Source organism: Arvicola amphibius, chromosome 10 (assembly GCF_903992535.2).
Source record: "Arvicola amphibius chromosome 10, mArvAmp1.2, whole genome shotgun sequence".
NCBI lineage: Eukaryota > Metazoa > Chordata > Mammalia > Rodentia > Cricetidae > Arvicola > Arvicola amphibius.
The window spans coordinates 80,988,183-81,006,591 of NC_052056.1; the positions used below are offsets into that span (position 1 = coordinate 80,988,183).

An 18,409-nucleotide genomic window follows, 5' to 3' on the forward strand; every position below is an offset into this window, starting at 1 on the left:
ACATTCAAGAACTACAAAAAGCTCAGCAAAACTTCTGGAAAGGAGTTCTGAGGTAGAAGGAACCTAATCTGCAAGGCCTCCTAGGCCACGGTTAGGAAACACACCCTGTACTTACAGGACTTCACACACAGGGGCAGCAGGACTGCACTCTGGCAATAATATAGGGAATGAGATTTCATGGGCAGTAAGACAAAATTTGAGGGTATGAACAAAACCAACACATGAAAACAGCAGGGGACAATTCGGGATCCTGGTAATGGGTAGAATATAGGAGTGCAGGCAGGGTGAATTTCTGTCTGGCCTGAGCAACAGGCAGAGCAAGGAAGTCAAAGAGGTGGAGGAAACAATCTGCAGGACCTAGGGAACAAACCAAAGCAAAGATACACATCAGGAATCAACATCATGTAAGGGCTAAAGTTGTACCAGGGATTGCATCAGGGATGGTGAGGTTGAGAGGGCAGCCAGAAGGAAGTCTTTGATAGCAATCCTAAAACTGAAAATATTAAAGTGAACCCAACCAAGACGGACCCCTCCAGGAATGCCAGGATGACTGGAAAAGCAACAGAAAGTTGCTCTCATCAAGAGCCAGGTAAGTCTCAAGAAACAAATGGTCAAGAGTTTCTACAGTGGAAAGATGGACCTGGATTCAATTTCCAGTACCTACATGGCAGTTCACAACTGTCTGTAACTCCAGTGCCAAGGCACCTGACACCCTCATAAAGACATACATGCAGGCAAAACACCAATGCACATAATTTTTTTTTTTTTTTTTAGTGGGCAGTAGTGGCGCACGCCTTTGATCTACATACAGGAGGCAGAGGCAAGCTGATCTGAGTCTAGAGTAAGTTTTAAGACAGCCAGAGTTACAGAGAGAAACCCTGCCTTGAGGAGGGTGTGGGGAAAAAAAAGGTAGTCAAGTGAGGAGACACAATAAAATGCAGCTAAATATTTCTACAATTAAAACAGGTTTACAGGTCTGGTGGGTTCACAGCTACTTGGAAGGCTGAGGTAGGAAGATCAAACAGAGTAAGTTGAAGGACAACCTGAGAAACTCAGTGAGACTGTCTCAAAAAGTAAAAAGAAAACAGTAAACTGGACAGTGGCGGCGCACGCCTTTAATCCCAGCACTCAGGAGGGAGAGGCAGGCGATCTCTGAGTTGTGAGGCCAGCCTGGGCTACAGAGCGAGTTCCAGGACAGCTAGGACTGTTACACTGAAAAACCCTGTTTGGAAAGGAAAAAAAGAAAAGAAAGAAAAAAGAAAGGAAAGGAAAAAGGAGTAATAAAGAAAAGTGAAATAAAAGTAGAGGAAGGAGCTGGAGAGATGGCTCAGTGGTTAAGAGCACAGGCTGCTGTTCCAGAGGTCCTGAGTTCAATTCCCAGCAATTACATGGTAGCTCACAGCCCTCTATAATGAGATCTGGTGCCCTCTCCTGGCATGCAGGTTACATCGAGGCAGAAGACTGTAAATAAATCTTAAAAAAAAAAAAAAAAAAAATTTTAAAAAGTAGAGGAAGTAGGCAAGATGGCTTAGTGGCTGAAGACACCTGCCACCATGCCTGATATTCTTAGTTTGATCCCAATAGAACCCACTCCTTGCACATGGAAAGTATGGCCACATATGTATGTACACACAGAACAAACATAATTTTAAAAGGGAAGACTGGGTAGCTCAATGGTAGAGAACCTGCTCACTAAGTCCAAGAACCTGAGTTCAATTCCCAAAACTGGGTTAGGAAGACAGGTCTAAGCTTCCCACCAACCTTATCCCCCTGTACAACACAGCCAAGCTGACATCAAATTCCTCAAGCATAATGGACACGCACCCCACACACACAAATAGGTATGACCAGTGTTGTGAGTCCTGGGACACATCATACCTGCAGGCATTAAGGAAGGTTCTGGGTTTGTTTATGTACTGAGGCTAAGAAAGAAGAAGATAAAAACACCCAGGGGATGGAGGGACCTCTGGAGAACCTGAGGAAGCTAAGAACTTTTTCCCTAGAAAAACACACCTAATTACAAAGTTGCCAAATTTTCCCATACATCTTCAGATAGGTTCAGGGACCTGCCTTGCAATTTCACTGTGAGCTGGGTATGGTGTAGTAGCCCACTCCTATAAATTAGACATTTTGGAGGTGAACAGAAAGGAACCTCAAGGTCATTCCTGGCTACCAGTAGACTTGGAGGACAAGAAAGAAAAGGTGGGTAGGGGAGGCAGAAAGACGAAGAGAAAAACAGAAAAAGACTGAAATTTCACTATTTAAGGGCTAGGAAAATGGCTCAGTGAGTGAAGGTGCTTGCTAAGCCTAGTGACCTGGGCTTGATCCCTAGGGCCCACATGGGAGAAGGAAAAAAAAATCCCACAGGTTGTCCTCTGAACTCTATACACACACACACACCCAAGAATGTCATGGCATATGAACATATGCATATACAAACACGAATGCACACACAATAAACAATTTTTTTTTAAAAAAATGTCAGTTTAAGAAACTATAATGCCGGGGCTGGAGAGATGGCTCAGAGGTTAAGAGCATTGCCTGCTCTTCCAAAGGTCCTGAGTTCAATTCCCAGCAACTACATGGTGGCTCACAACCATCTGTAATAAGGTCTGGTGCCCTCTTCTGCCGTGCAGGCATACACACAGACAGAATATTGTATACATAATAAATAAATAAATAAATAAATATTTTTAAAAAAAGAAACTATAATGCCAAGTTTACTGGCATAATTTCAGTACTCGGGAGACTGAAGCAGGAGGATAAAAAGTTCAAGAACCTGGGATATATTAAGAGGAAACGCTGACGCAAAAAAAAAAAAAAAAAAAAAAAAAACCCTTTGAGGCCGGGTAGTAGTTGCACACACCTGGACTCCAGCACTTGGGAGGCAGAGGTAGGCAGATCTCTGCAAGTTCAAGGCCAGGCTGGTCTACAGAGCTAGTTTCAGGCCAGCCAGGGCTACACAGAGTAACCCTGTTTGAAAAACCAAAATTAAACAAAATCCCAGCGGGGACAAAACTGATGAAAAATGTGATGGTACGGAGGGCAAAGTGGACTGAGCCACAGCCTGAAGTACCTGCAAAATGCAGTGCCTGGGTGGACAGCAACTCTGCAAGGACTGAGAAAACCACGGCTGCTGGATGCCTCGGCTTAGAATGTTGTCTGCCTAGTAAATATGAAAGGGGAAATCCTGTGCTAATGGAAGCCCGCAAAGAACTCTTGCTAACTGCTCCTGAAGGGCTATTCCCAGCTTGGCCCATGCAAAGAGGAAACACTACCTGGCTACAAGACTAGGCCCCTTCCTAACAGCAGTCTCCCCCAGAAAGGGCAGCACCTCAAAATGTGCTCTTCAGCCCGGAGACAAGCTGGCTGTGCTGACTCAGAACTCGAGAGGCCGAGGCAGGAAAACTGCTCCAAGTTAGAGGCTGCCCTGGAGAGCACTGCAACAACAAGGCAGCGAGCCGCTGTTCCAGGAACCAAAGTAAACACAAACGCTCAGAGAGGGCTTATCCTGTCAAAGACCCTGGGCCACAGGAGCTAACAGGAACCCAAGCCAGATGGACCAAAGTCAGTAAGACACCATCGGATACGAAGACGTTCTGATGCCATGGTAACCGTAAACTCTTGGCAGACCTGAACTGAACCATGAGTCGAGGCACGAACGATGTACCATGATCCCGAGAGCTTTCCACGCGCAGGGAGCGCTGCCCGAGGGACAGGCGGGACAGACCTCCAGACCCAAACCTCTTGATTGTGCCCGGGGTCATCCGACCAAGAAGCTGGAGACTCAGCAGCACTTGGAGGGTGGGCACGCCGAGGAGCGGGCAGCAGGACCAGGAAACCCAACACTGAGCCCTGGCAAAGAAAACTGCGGACCGGCAGGCTCGGGGCGACTCAAAGGAGCCCTTCTGCTTACTTCCTCAGGGTGGGGGGGGGGGTCCGATATTTTCGCTTGAACATCCTCACCGCACTGAGGAAAGGCGAGCAGCACTAATAACAGGCACCTGGCTCCCAGGGGCCGGCGGAACCCGCAGGATAAGGTGACCCACCCGGTCCCGAGTCCGTGGGCATGTCTACCTGGCGGCCCGGCTGCTGCAGACGCTATCTCGTTCACACGGTGGCTCTGGGCTCGGGCTAAAAGCAGCAGCAGCACTTCAACTTTCTTCCCTGCTGTGCTCAACGCGAGCCTTGGGGCGAATCTTCGCGGTCAACACACCCCGAGCTTTGTTTTCCACGCACAATTCTCCCCGCTCCCTCCGCTCGGGGAGAGGGGCTGCTGTGCTGCCGGCCGCGGAGGCCGAGAGCTCTCGCCCGCCGGGTTCCGGATGGCCCGCGCCTGCCGCGGCTCGCACCCCTTCCTGTCTCGGCTGCCCACGGCGGGCGAGCGCGCGGCGACCAGACAAAAGCTCGGGCCGTCGGCCCACGGGCCGCGGACGTCCTCCGGCCCCGAGGACGCCGGTCCCGGTGCAACTTCGACCGCGGGAGGCGGCGGGGCGCCGGCGCCGCGGGGCCCGCGGAGCCCCGCAAGCGCGTGGGCCGCGGGTTGCGGAGCCGAGGAGGGCGCGGCGCGCCCCGCAACTCACCCGCGGGGCCCGGGCCCGCGCCACCCGACGGCCAGGCCCGCAGGCCCACATTGTCCGCGGCGCCGCGTCCCGCCGCACACGCCCCCTGCCCGCGCCCGCCCCGGGCCCACCGGCCGCGGCCGCCAAACTTTCTCCTCAGCGCGGCGTCGCGGCCGCCTCAGCCGCCTCAGCGCGTCAGGCAGGAGCTCGCCGGGTCGCGCCGCGGGTCCCTCCCTCAGCCCCACCCCGGGCCGCCGACCTGGTCGGGCTCCGATTCATAGTCGTCGTCCTCGGCGCTCACGGACATGGCCATGGCTCATGGTGGGCCCAGACTCGAGAGCGCTGACATGGCTGGAGCGCCGCCGCCGCCCGCAGGGAGCAGGCTCGGCTCGCCCTGGCTAGCGCTCGGGCTCCCGCGCGGCGAGGGAGCCACAGCCGCCGCGCGCCTCGCACGCCCGCGCGGGAGGGGGCGGGGCGGGGCCGGTGCTCATGCATATGCATGAGGCGAGCCAGGAAGGGGCTGGCCCCCCGGGCGGGCGGGCCAATGGCGCGGCCGCGGCGCTCGGCCCTCACACAAAGGGAGCCCGGCCTGTGGTGACACGGGGGCGGGCCCGCGGAGGGCTGCCGCGGGGCGCGTAGCGCGGGGACTCGGGCTGCGTGGGGGCGTGCCCAGCGCCCCGCCCGGCCGGGTCCGTGCGCTGCGCGAAGCACAGAGGTGGCTCGCAGGGCGCCGCCGCCGCCGCCGCCGCCGCCGCTGCCACAGGAAATGCACAGCCGGCCTGGGGTGGGGTCTTTTGTGTGGTCCGCAGGGGTGTCTCTGAGTACCGGGTGCACCGGCCCCCGGGGCCCGCCCTACGTGCGACGCCAGGCACGGGTCCCTAGGTCTCCTGCAGCAGGATCTGCCTGCGCTCGCTCGGAGATCGGGACCTCGGGATCTGAAGCCCGCGAGTCGCAGAGGCCCCCTACCCAGAGCCTGCAGGCCTGTCGGCCTCGGGAAGAGCTGGGACCAGCTCCCTGGTCGCTGGAGGAGCCGCAGCCTAGACGCTGTCCTCTCTGCTCTTCCGTTTGCTTTTTCAGGTTGAAAGTCAGCGTCAAATCTGAGGTGGTGCAGGCTCCGACCGCCTGACTAAGAGCTGTCAGAATGCCCCAGAATCGTCCCTGAGGTGGGCGCGCCACCCTCTTGGAGGGAAGCACCACTCCAGTGCCAGGAACTGACCTCAGAGAGGTTACAGGTGCTATTGCAGTTCTCAGAGCTCAGTAATCCGACGAGACTGGCCAGGAAGATTGGCCGGTGATGGATTCGTCCAACACGGCAGAAAATCGTTCTCTCATTCCAACAGAAATTCTACTGGCTTTTATGTCAACAACCCTTCCCCTGAAAGATCCGTTAGTGACTTTTAGATCAGATGACCAATGTTATTACAGGCACCACAATTACTGGAACACAAACCAGCACAGAGGATAACTTAGCCGGACAGTGTGATTCACACGCCACACACCTATCCAAGATGGCACTACGGACACCTGGACTTGCTGTCACACCCCATCTATAAAACAGGAAGGACTTACTGAGAAGCTTTCTCAAGAATATCCAATCGCAGCAAAGTCAGATGACCAACATGCCATGGGCATCCAACTGCTAATTCTCATCTAGGCCAGGATATCCACAGGAGGGACTGGCAAGTTTGTTATGGCCTGGGCTGTCCATGAAGGCAGGATGTGTGGTGGAGACCTTATAAATTAAAACGCACGAGGCTTCGGCAGGAGTAAATAAGTGGGATGTCAGTTTCACTCTATGGATTTCAATAGTCTCTGAAGTTTATACACCCACCGACACTACGGAAAAACTCCTGGCTGACTTGCTCTTTACTGAACACATCTTCACTTAGTTTCCTCTTCCGTTTTGTATTGTTCACAGTCCAAGGTTACAAAAAAAAAGGCAAAAAATGACCCCCCCACACACACTTCCCTTCACCCACAAAGCTGCCCATGTATGAGCACTTAGGAAATGCTCCACCCAGAAAGAAGCTGGTTAAAGAAATTAGAAGGGTTTGGGGGAAGGATGCAAACTATAGGTTAGGTCTGGGGTGCATTTGAGTGGCACAGTGAGCTTGTCCAGGATGCACAGGCCCAACCTTTCATCCCCAGAAGAAGAAGAAAATGCTTTTCTTTCTCTGCCACTGGTCAGGTCATAGTTGCAAGGTCAGAGACATCCAAACTGCATAATCCATCAGGAGTAGCCTAGAAATGGGATTTCCCCCCCTCCTCACAGGTTAAGTCCATTTAATAGAACTGTCTTCGGGTTGATTTCCTATGAGGACTCTCAGTAAAATGACAGAGTTCTCTTACCATGGCTTAACAAAGAGAAAGGGAAAGGAGGCTGAGCACAGAGCTGCAGGGAACACCAGAATCATTCCTTTCATCACACTGCAGAGCCTGAAGGGGCTTTGGCAGGGGAGTACATGGGAGCCAAGTGAGGGTTAGAGAATCCCTTAGCTAAATTAACATCGTCTGGAGAAAGTCCCCACGCGAGCGCTGTAAGCGCTGTGCTGAGTGTGCTAAGATCACGATCTCATTTAAGGCCACAGAATAGGCACTGTTCACTGTCCCACAAGTTGTGCCCCAAGGCGTAGCTAAAGAAGCTGAGGTGAGATTCTGCTAGGAAGAGAAAGGATTTCCTTCCAACTTGATCCTGGGCCAAGGAAGAAAATGCAAAAGCCACAACAAACTGGTTTTCATTTGGCCAGTTTTGGTGGCCATGTCTTTCAGTTTAACACTCAGGAGGCAGAGGAGGAACTCTTGTGAGTTTGAGGCCAGCCCAGTCAGGACTACATAGTAAGGTCCTGTCTCAAACACAAACAAAAAGACTGGTTTGTCATGATCCAACTGACATGCTGAGAAAAAACACTAGATTTGTTTTCTTGTGAGATGAACGTGAGATGAACATGAACGTGACCTTGGCTGGCGTAAGCACTTGTAACTTAACCCAGGTTGGTCTCGAACTCACAACAATCCTGCTGCCTCAGCCTCTAAAGTTTGAAAATTCCAGGGTTATCAATGCAACCCAATCCTGCTAGATTTTTATAAATTGTGACCTCTGAGGTTACATGCAACACCAAGGAGGGCAGGTGTAGTCAACAAAGCCATCCTGATGTCTGATCTTACCAGGGGAGACCAAAATCGAATAATTCCTGTGCTGGGCTAGCTTCTAAACCTAAGGACCAGCCAGCCACAATCCAAGCCTCTTAGGAGATCCTCTCCTGGTAGTTCAAGGGCTTCTTCTGTCTCTCTCAACCAAGCTTCCTTTCGCTACCTGGTGCAATAATCCAACATCTGTTCTGTGTTGATAGGGTTCCAGACTGTATACTGTAGACATTATGACATCCCTTACCCAGCAGAATTGCCATCTTAAACTGTATTGCTTCCACTGAGCTTTGGCTGTTCCTTACTTGACCCTGAAGAACTGAACACTCTCCTTGCTCCACATAGCCAGATCTGGTCTTCGAAAGTTCTCAAAGCTGATGCCACCCAGCCATTTGATGCTTGCCCTGAGTCAGGAGGAGCCAGAGCTTTCACCATGTCATGAGGAAAAAAAAAAGAAAAAACCACCTGGATGCCAAGTCCTCCCAGGTCACAGGAGCCACCCACTTTCTCTCTTTCTCTTTGGGTGTCATTGAATGCCCGATCGGTACTTATCAGATCTTGAGACCTCAGGAATGTTCCCTGGGTCTACCCAGATTGAGACTCATCCCAGGGTGGGGAAAAGGCAATGTGCTAAAATGAAAAGAGAAGAAACATCAAAAGGGGAGGCGGCCATAGACAAATGACTATATACCTACAACCTAGAATACAATGCAAAGGCAGGACCTGCATATCTAAGATTTGTAATGTTCTTTATAGAGCAAGCTACAGAAATGTGTGTGTAGGATATATCATTTAAATTGAGCTTGGTGATATATGCCTAGAATCCCAGCCACTTGGGAGGCTGAGTCAGGAGGATGACAAACTCAAGGTCAGCCTTGGCTACCTTCAAGGAAAACCTGAACAAATTAGTAAGAGCTCGTATAAAAAATTAAAGGTACATATCAACTGGGCACTGTTGATCATGCTTATAATCCTAGTACTGCAAGCAGAGGCAAGTGGATTTCTATGAGTTTTACATCAGCCTGGTCTTCCTAACATTTTAAGCCAGCCAGAGCTACATAGTGAGACTTGTCTCAAATAAAAATAGAAATTAAAAAAATGATTAAAACAGTAAACGATGGAAGAGGAAGATGGTAACTAAAACCAACAGCCCCATCACCTGGAAGGCTGAAGAAGGAGGACTGAGAGCATTTGAGGCCATCGAAGCTATCTAGAGAGTTCCAGGCCAGCTTGGGTTACATGAGATCCTGTCCCAAGACACAACAGTAACAAAAACAGGGATAGTGATGGAATGTCACCTGCACCGTTCTCACAAGGCTCTGCCCAGCCATCCTGCAGGTAGACATTTCTGAGATCACATAGTTTTAAATGCACAGTGCTCTTCTTACGGGCCCAGTCTTTCATTTTACTGTATTTATGTGGCTTGGTTTGTGCACAATAGCTAAGCGCACACTCTACGAAGGAGCTGTACCTGGTCCCTCCAGTCTTATGTCTTTCCATCTAATCCCAGCGCTATAAACTGAAGTCTCATCTCTTATCAATCATTCATTCATTCATTCATTCATTCATTTTGGTTTTTCAAGACAGGGTTTTCTTTAACAGTCCTTGCTTCCTTTTTTAAAATAACTTATTTATTTTCATTTATTTTATGTGCATTGGTGTTTTGGCTGCATGTATGTCTGTATGAAGGTGTCAGGTCCCCTTGAACTAGAGTTACAGACAGTTGTGAGCTGCTATGTGGGTGCTGGGAATTAAACCTGGGTCCGCTGGAAGAGCAGTCAGTGCTCTTAACCACTGAGCTATCTCTTCAGCCCCCCTAGCTTCCTTTTATACAGTCTTAAGGCTCAATGACTTGCTTACAGTAAAACTTCAACTAATATTTTTTTAATTTTTTAAAATCTTATTTAATTTTACGAATGAGTGCTCTGCACGTGCATCTGTGTGCTGGAAGAGGGCATCAGGTCCTGTTTTAGATGGTTGTCAGTCGCCGTGTGGGTGTTGGGAACTGAACTCAGGTCCTCTGGAAGAGTAGCCAGTGCTCGTAACCGCTGAGCCATCACTCCAGCCCCAACTTCAACTAATATTAATGGGTTTGTTTACTAATAAATTAAAGGAGCAAACAGCAATAAATAAATAAACAAATAAACAAACAAACAAACAAATAAATAATCCAGAGTGCTCCCTCTTTTGTTACATGGTTATTATTCTTCAAGATAGAACCCAGGGGCTCACTCCCGCTAACTAAGTATTCAGACACTCACCATACTCGGAGGCCCATGCCCATTCTCATCCTCAACTTGCCCACTTCTAGAAATGGACAGAGGGAAGTGAGACTGGGGATGTATCCACCTTTTACCAGGAGTCTGGTTACATCCAAGGGAGAAACGGTCCTCCCCGGTGTAAGGCCCCTTTCTTTGTGTCCATATCCCAAAGGCCACAGCTAAAGCTTAGGAACATTTTCACAAACCCAGTACAGGAAAAGAGTACGGAGTCTTTGGGGGGCCAATTGCACTGAGTGGCTGATACCCTTCTAAGCCAATGAACACCATTGCGAACATGCCTGTTAGAACAAACAGAAATGAAAGAGCTTGTCCTCAGGGGGTCATCCTGATGCAAGATGTCATTTATGTCCAGCAGCAGTAAAGAATGTATGCTTCACTTGTTTTACTATTTTTATACCATTTGCCTCTCTTCAATAATCCTTGCCTCACTAAGTGGTAAAAGCAAAATGGTTTGCTATGTTACCTAGGCTAGCTTCAAACAAATGATCCTCTCGCCTCAGCTACCCCAGTACCAGCATTACAGGCCTGTACCACCATGCCTGCCTAGCAAAAAGTATCTGAGGGTCATTCTTAATATTTAAGGGGAATAAAAAGACATTTGTGACTCTTATCACATACCAAATACGAGTCTAGGATTACCTGGTAAAACTGGTTAGAAGACCATCATTTTGACAAATCAAGGTTGCAGTAATTTCAGTTAGAGAAATTACTAATGGTACTTAACTGCATTTTAAGACACATTCCATAACATTTAAAAATCACATATATTTATCATATGGGTATTCTCTCTCAATAGACTGGGCTTTCTTTAAAATGAAGGTTCCTTTCCTAATTGTGCCTCTTTAACAAAATCAACCTATAAATATTTACATGTTCTGAAAGATTTGAGACTACGTAAAAAGATGTTTAAAAAATTAATTTAATGGATGACTAGCACTGACCTAAGGGACAGTTTCCCATCATCTATCCCAATCAAAAACTGGTCCTGACTTTAAAAGTCACTTTTGGGGGCTGGAGAAATGGTTCAGTGGTTAAGAGCACTAGGTGAGACAGATGTAGTGGCTCACACCTTTAATCCCAAGTGCTGGGTTGAGGCAGGTGAATCTCTGGGAGTTCGAGGTCAGCCTGATCTACAAAGCGAGTTCCAGGACAGCCAAAGATACACAGAAAAACCCTGTCTCAAAAAACAAACAAACAAAAAGAACACTGGCTGCTCTTATGAAACACATGAGTTCAGTTCCCAGAACCCATATGGCATCTCTCAAAAGCATCTGTAATGGGGATTATTCCAGGGGATCCAATGCTCCTCTCTTCTGGCCTCCACAGGCATCGGGAATGTACACTGTACACCAACATACAGGCAGGCAAAACACATACAGGAAATTTAAAGTTACTTTTGGTGCCCTGGAACTTGCTACTTAGTTCAGGCTATTCTTACACTTGCTCTCTTTTAAATTTTTGTTACATTTTACTAATGTGTGGTATGGGGTCATGAACCTTGGAGGAGGTAATAGGGCAGACTGTGGGGGTAAGGTTCTGCCGGGTGGAACTGAAGCATAGGGTTCAAATTCAGGCTGTAGGCTTGAAGGCCGACACCCCCCCACACTTTGTTTAGATTTTGATTTTTGGAGACAGGGTTTGGAGAAGGCACTGGCTAGCCTTCAACTCGGAAATGGGGCTGCCTCTGCCCCCCGAGTGCTGGGATTAAAGACCTAGCTTGAAGGCAGTCATCTTTATCTACTGAGCCGCCTCACTAGCCCTGAACTTAAGCACTCAAATACTCCTGCCTCAAATTCTTGCACGCTGGAGTCATTTATCTCCCTACAAAGCCCCATGAATATTAAGTATAAGTTCATGCAATTTGGATCAGAGAAGCAGGTTTTTCTAGGGGCTGGAGGTGAAGTTAGCAGAGTATTCTATCTACTGTGACTTGATCTCAATAGAGTGAGTGTGCACATACTAACTCGCACCCCCGCCCCCCAGTTGAAACTGAGGGGCTCTACATGCACAGAATGCAGAATGCAAGCATTAATTGGGCTACAGTAGTCAAGAATGTTTGTGATTTTTTTGTTTGTTTTTTGAGATGGGATTTCTCTGTAGTCCTGGCTGTCCTGGAACTCACTCTAAAGACCAGGCTGGCCTCAGAACTCACAGAGATCCACCTGCCTCTGCCTCCCAAGTGCTGGAATAAAAGGCGTGTACCACCACCGCCCGGCTTTCTTTCTTTTTTTTTAAAAAGGGTTCTCACTGTGGGGTCCAGGCCACATAACTACCCTGGCAGGAGGCACCAGGTTCCAGGAAAAGCTATTAAGCTGACACCACCCAGGAAGGGCCAGCATCTAAAGGGAAGTACCTGACATTCCTACCATTAGATAAGATTAGATGAGATCTCCAGAAGTTCCAGAGTCCAGGAATTTACCTATTCCCCTTTTACTAAGACCCCTAGACAAATGTCAGCCAACCAGGGTCCTGAACCTCCACTATGTTAAAAAGTCCTATCCCAACTGGGCTGGGCACTCTCTACTCTCAACCATGGATGTCTAAGTAGATGGAGAATCCAAGATTAAGCTTGAATAAAGGCTCTTTGCTTTTACATACGAGTGCAGACTCTATGGGGGACCAGTTATCAGGCATAGCATAACACTCACTATGTAGCCCTGGCTGTCCTGGTACTTAGAAATCCATGTTTAATCCCAGCACTCGGGAGGCAGAGGCAGGCGGATCTCTGTGAGTTCGAGACCAGCCTGGTCTACAAGAGCTAGTTCCAGGACAGGCTCTAAAGCTGCAGAGAAACCCTGTCTCGAAAAACCAAAAAAAAAAAAAAAAGAAATCCATCTGCCTATGCCCAATGGTTGAGATTAAAGTTGGCCTGTAGTGTACCAACACACTGGGCTTTTGATCTCCCCACTCCCAGCCAAGCTTATGAGACAGGGTTTTACACTGTAATCATGCTAGCCTGGGATTCATAGCAATCCTCCTGTCTCAGCCTTCTACATAGGAGATTACAGGTATATGAGCCACCAAAGTACTTTAACAGTGACCGAGCCAGTGGACAAAGACATAAAGACATAAAGACAAGTGCAGGAACAAATCCTCTTTTGCAGCCCAGAACCGCTGTTTACCATAAGTGCCCCCCCCCCCCCCGTAGCATTTTGATGGAGACAGAATATGGTAATTGAGATAATTCAAGGTGATGATGGTAACGTCAACAAGTTCTGAGAACAAAGAGTGGACCATGGAATTGGCATTAAATTTATTTATTTTGCACGTATGTAGGTACAAGTATGCCACAGTGTGAAGATGAGAGGACAGTGTGGGGGAGTCAGTACCCTCCTACCATACAGGTCTCACAGAGGACACCCAAGGGGTCAGTCTTGGCAGCAGGTGTCTGTATCCACGGAACCATTTTGTTTGTTTGGTTTTGGTTTTTTGAGACAGGGTTTCTCTGTGTAGTTTTGGAGCCTGTCCTGGAACTAGCTCTGAAGATCAGGCTGGCCTAGGAACTCACAGATCTGCCTGTCTCTGCCTCCCAAGCACTGGGATTAAAGGCGTTTGCTGCCATGACCCCTCCCACTGAATCATCTTATTGGCTTGTAAAAGACATTTAGACCTAGATTAGGTTTATATCACTACTTGTTGGCTTACAACTGTCTTTAACCCTAGTCCTAGGGGATCAGAGGCCCTCTTCTGACCTCTTTGGGTACCCATAATACATACAGACACAACAGTCATACACATCATAAATCAATAAATCAATCAATAAATGTGCGCCCACACACACACACACACACACACACACACACACAATCTTCTAAAAAACTATGGTGGCCAGACGGTGGTGGCTCACGCCTTTAATTCCAGCACTCGGGAGGCAGAAGCAACAGATCTCTCTGAGTTCAAGGCCAGCCTGGACTACAAGAGCTAGTTCCAGGACAGGCTCCAAAGCCAGAGAAACCATGTCTCGAAAAACCAAATAAATTCAAATAAATAAATAAATAAATAAATAAATAAAATAAAAATCTATGGTGGTAAACTGGGCGGTGGTGGCGCACACCTTTAATCCCAGCACTCGGGAAGCAGAGGCAGGAAGATCTTTGTGAGTTCAAGGCCAGCCTGGTCTACAAGAGCTAGTTCCAGGACAGGCTCCAAAGCTACAGAGAAACCCTGTCTCGAAAAAACAAAACAAAACAAAAAAACTATGGTGGTAAAAGAAAGACAAGCATCCTGAAAGACAAGTGTCCTTTGACAAATAGGCAAGCAAAATGTTGTGTATATAAAAATGTGGTATAGATAAACACAGTGGAATTCTACCTAAAAAGGAAATTTGTACTAATCTTAAATGAAATGACCTAGTCCATAAGTTAATGGTGGCACAGGAATGTGATTCCAGCATTTGGGAGTTAGACAGGGGCCAGTTTATGATACATAGTATCTCTCTCTCTCTCTCTCTCTCTCTCTCTCTCTCTCTCTCTCTCTCTCTCTCTCTCTCTATCTCTCTCTCTCTCTCTCTGACAGGGGCTCACTTCATAGCTCTGAACCTCCTGAGCTTCACTGTGTCCAACCCCCTCACCAACTTTCCTTGCATGCAACTCAGGGTTCCCTCACCCCAATCAGAAACACTTAGCAGGGCTGGAGAGATAGCTCAGAGGTTAAGAGCATTGCCTGCTCTTCCAAAGGTCCTGAGTTCAATTTCCAGCAACAACATGGAGGCTCACAACCATCTGTAATGAGGTCTGGTGCCCTCTTCTGGCCTGCAGTCATACACACAGACATAATATTGTATACATAATAAATAAATAAATATTAAAAAAAAAAACACTCAGCATCCAGCTCAGTAACAAGAATCAAATAAATTGGGCTGAGGAGATGACTTAGTGTTTTAAGAGCATTGACTGCTCTTTCAGAGGACCCGGGTTCAATTCCCAGCACTAATATGGCAGCTCATAACTGTCTGTAACTCCTATTTCAGGGGATCTGGCAACTATATGCAGGCAAAACACCATTGTACATGAAATAAAAAAATAAATCAGTTAACAAAAAGGAAAGTGCAAGTCTTTATTTAAAAAAGAATCAAATAAATTTCACCTGTTTTCATCCCATCTTGCCGTGTTTTTCCTCAGTTTTCTAAAGGTGTTGTGTAGCTAAACATTCCTAACAACGACAAATTAGAAAGGCAGAAGAAAAAGAAGAGGAGGGCAAAGAAGGAGGGAGGGGAGGGAGGGAGGCGGGAAGGAAAACTCACTGGCAATATATGATGGCATCTGATGACAGAAGTGTAAAAGATTGGTCATTGTTCTGGAAACAGAGCAGCAGCAATGGACAAAAGATCACTTAGAGCCTGCCAGACTTTCTAATGGCTTCACCAAAGGCACCAGCACTTAATATCAACTGCTTTCCAAGAACGTGTCCAGCGCTATTAACACAGCCTAGCTCAAAAGGAAATCCTTGGCTACAATCTTTAATTGCAGGTTATTTCAGCTTAGTGCTGTCTTATGGTCCTAACTGTAATGGTCTGTCCTGTCCCTTTAAGAGACAAGCCCTGCCTGCTCCCTCTCCCCCTCCTCCCTGTCCACTGAGGCAAGCAGATCTTCCTTCTGCTTCCTGAAAGCGTGAGTCCTTCCTTTCTGTCTCTCTTCTGAAGAGGTAGCTGCTGCCATGGCTCCTCTCCTCCCCTCCCCCTTCATCCCTCTTCTCCCTCCCTTTCCCCTTTCCCCTTCTCTTCCATAACCCATTAAGTAAATACCCAACCTCACTCTGCATGGTGTGCCTATCCATCTCTATCTCTTACCGCTATGTATCTCCCTGCCTGGGACCCATGGGCCACTCGGGAAACTGCTGTGTTTTATTTTTACCATAACGTGTTTCTAAAGGACACAAATAAATGCTGACAAATGCCAGCGTGGCAAGATCTCCCCAGGTTGAGGATGATGAAGGGTTGCTCAGTCTGAGGGACAAAGGGGACAAGAGAGCGTTGGAGCCCTCTTCCTTCAAGTGTTCTTTTAGCAACGCACCAGGACTGAGACATGGAAGGGCAAGACAGAAGTCCTTTAGGGGCGCTAGGGAGATGACTCAGTGGTTAAGAGCACTGACTGCTCTTCCAGAGGACCCAGGTTCAATTCCCAGCACCCACATGGCAGCTCACAACTGTCTGTAATTCTAGTTCCAGGAGACCCAACACTCATGGCAAAACACCAATGTACATAAAACATAAATAAATAAATATTAAAAAAAAGAAAAAAGAAGTCCCTTAAGTCACCATAAAACTCAAGCATCTGGGAGCAGGGCAAAGAGAGTAAAGAGATGAAAATACATGGCTAATACTGTATCTTTAGAAGTTTCTGGAAATTTTTGCTATTGAGTTCATTCATTCAACAATTATTTCCCAGGCTCTTGGTACCTGAGGAAAAACATGGATTCACCAGATACAAAATGGATGAATCAGGCACAGTAATGAATTCCGTTAATGTCAGCGCTTGGGAGGCAGAGGTAGGCAGGTCCTTGTGAGTTTGCGGCCAGCCTGGTCTACACAGTGTTTTCTAGGACAACTAGGGCTGTATAGAGAGACCCAATCTCAAAAAAAATCAAATAATAGATGAAGGGAAAATTAATAAAATAATCCCTGTGTCAAAAGGTTAATGGAGGCAGAGGCCTGCTGTAAGTCTGAGGCTAGCCCGGCTACATAGCGAGTTCAGCCTACACTACTGAGTGAGATGCTGTCTCAACACAAACCAGCTAGTCATACAAAAATGTAGACTGTCCATCACGACCTTGGTAGGATGAACTCGAATGGAACTGTTACCAGACAGGAGTTCGAGAGGACTGTAATAGACAGTGTAGCCTTCACGGGCTACAGTCAGTCAACAGCCATCATCCCACCAGAAGAAAGATGGGGAAATGAGTGTCCCTAGCTTGATGTTTCACAACCTTCCCATTTCCTATGGCTGCTTTCAACTCACTGAGCCTCGTAACAAACCTGAGGACAGGGGAGACCTCCGGTGATCTAGAAAGGCTGTAGCAGGGCCTGGGAATATGACCAGGGGACATTCAGCTCAGCAAGCTCTCTGCTGAAGCGGGGAGTTAGCGGGGTGAACTGCAGAGATTTGTATACGGGAAAGCGCCAAAGATGGAGGCAGGCAAGAACGTGGAAAACATGGAGGAACACGGTTCCACTGAGACGGGATGAAGATGGGACCAACGAGAGCTTTCCAGACCAGCAAGCTACAGGCGGCGCCCCAGGCCTCCAGAAATGATACTGAATTGCTGTTATTTAAGCCAGAGCCCGTGGTACTCTGCTACTGTGGCCCTGGTGAACTAACAGGAGAGTGGAATGGAGAAAGTTCAGTGAGACAGATTGGAGTGTAGAGGAACTGCGCCTGGATGCAAAGGCCAAGTCAAGTTCAAGATGCTGGAAACCGCTGTGGTCCAGCTTCCACGGAGAAACAAGGCATGGACCCCAAGTCCTCCTGCCTTGGTGAACAGAATTCCTGACAGTCACCTCTGACACTGCTCTGCCCCAACAACACACCAACTCCCCGTCCTCCAGGGGGCTTTGACCTTGAAAACAGATCTGTGATCAGGTGTAGTGGAGGCACAGCTTTAACCCCAGCACTCGAGAGGCAGGCGCATCTCTGTGAATTTGAGGCCAGTCTGGTCTACAGAGTGAGTTCCAGGACAATTAGGGCTACACAGAGAAACCTTGTCTCGGAAAGCCCTCCCCACACCAAAAGAAGAAGGGAAGGGAGGGGAGGGGAGGGGAGGGGAGGGGGGGGAGGGGAGGGGAGGGGAGGGGAGGGGAGGGGAGGGGAAGGGAAGGGAAGGGAAGGGAAGGGAAGGGAAGGGAAGGGAAGGGAAGGGAAGGGAAGGGAAGGGAAGGGAAGGGAAGGAAGAAGACAAATACACCTACAGTCTGGCCTCTTTACTGACATGGCTAGGCTTTTATCCACATCCTCCCAACTACCAGCTTGCTTCCTGGTGCCCCCAACTGTTGTTGTTGGGTTTTTTTTGTTTTGTTTTGTTTTGTTTTGTTTTTGAGACAGGATTTCTCTGTGTAACCCTGAATGTTCTGGAACTTGCTCTGCAAACCAGGCTGACCTCGAACCCACAAAGATCTGCCTGCCTCTGCCTCCCGAGTGCTGGGATTAAAGGGATGTAGCAGTGCCACCCAGCTCTGGCACACCAACTTTTAAATTAGTTTTCAAGAAGCCTGAGTGAGGAGGAGTTGCAGGAAAGCTGTCACAGGGCAGGTTTCCATCTACGAGGATGACATGTCACAGAGACAGATGGTGGTCACAGAGGGAGAACACTCTGAGTGCGCTTACTGCCAACTGCAAACTTAAAAGGGCTGAGGAACCATCACAAGGAGAGCGTCTGTGCTTGTCAGGCACAGAGCCCTGGGGTCATTCCCCGGCGCACACAGAAAAT

The 18,409-nt window shown here is 48.4% G+C and overlaps 1 protein-coding gene across 12 annotated transcripts in view; it reads right to left on the reverse strand.

Moving 5' to 3' along the window:
- Positions 1-18,409, reverse strand: part of Kdm2b (lysine demethylase 2B) — a 129,047-nt gene that overhangs the window by 26,570 nt on the left and 84,068 nt on the right. For 2 of the 12 annotated variants that reach the window (XM_038346747.1, XM_038346746.1), the window contains exon 1: positions 4,822-4,971. The exons of the other annotated variants lie outside the window; for them this stretch is intronic. In XM_038346747.1, coding sequence (XP_038202675.1) covers positions 4,822-4,875 — 54 coding nt within the window. In that variant the 5' untranslated portion in view covers positions 4,876-4,971. Of the gene's footprint in view, positions 1-4,821; positions 4,972-18,409 lie in introns of those variants that run through there. 12 annotated transcript variants of the gene reach the window in all.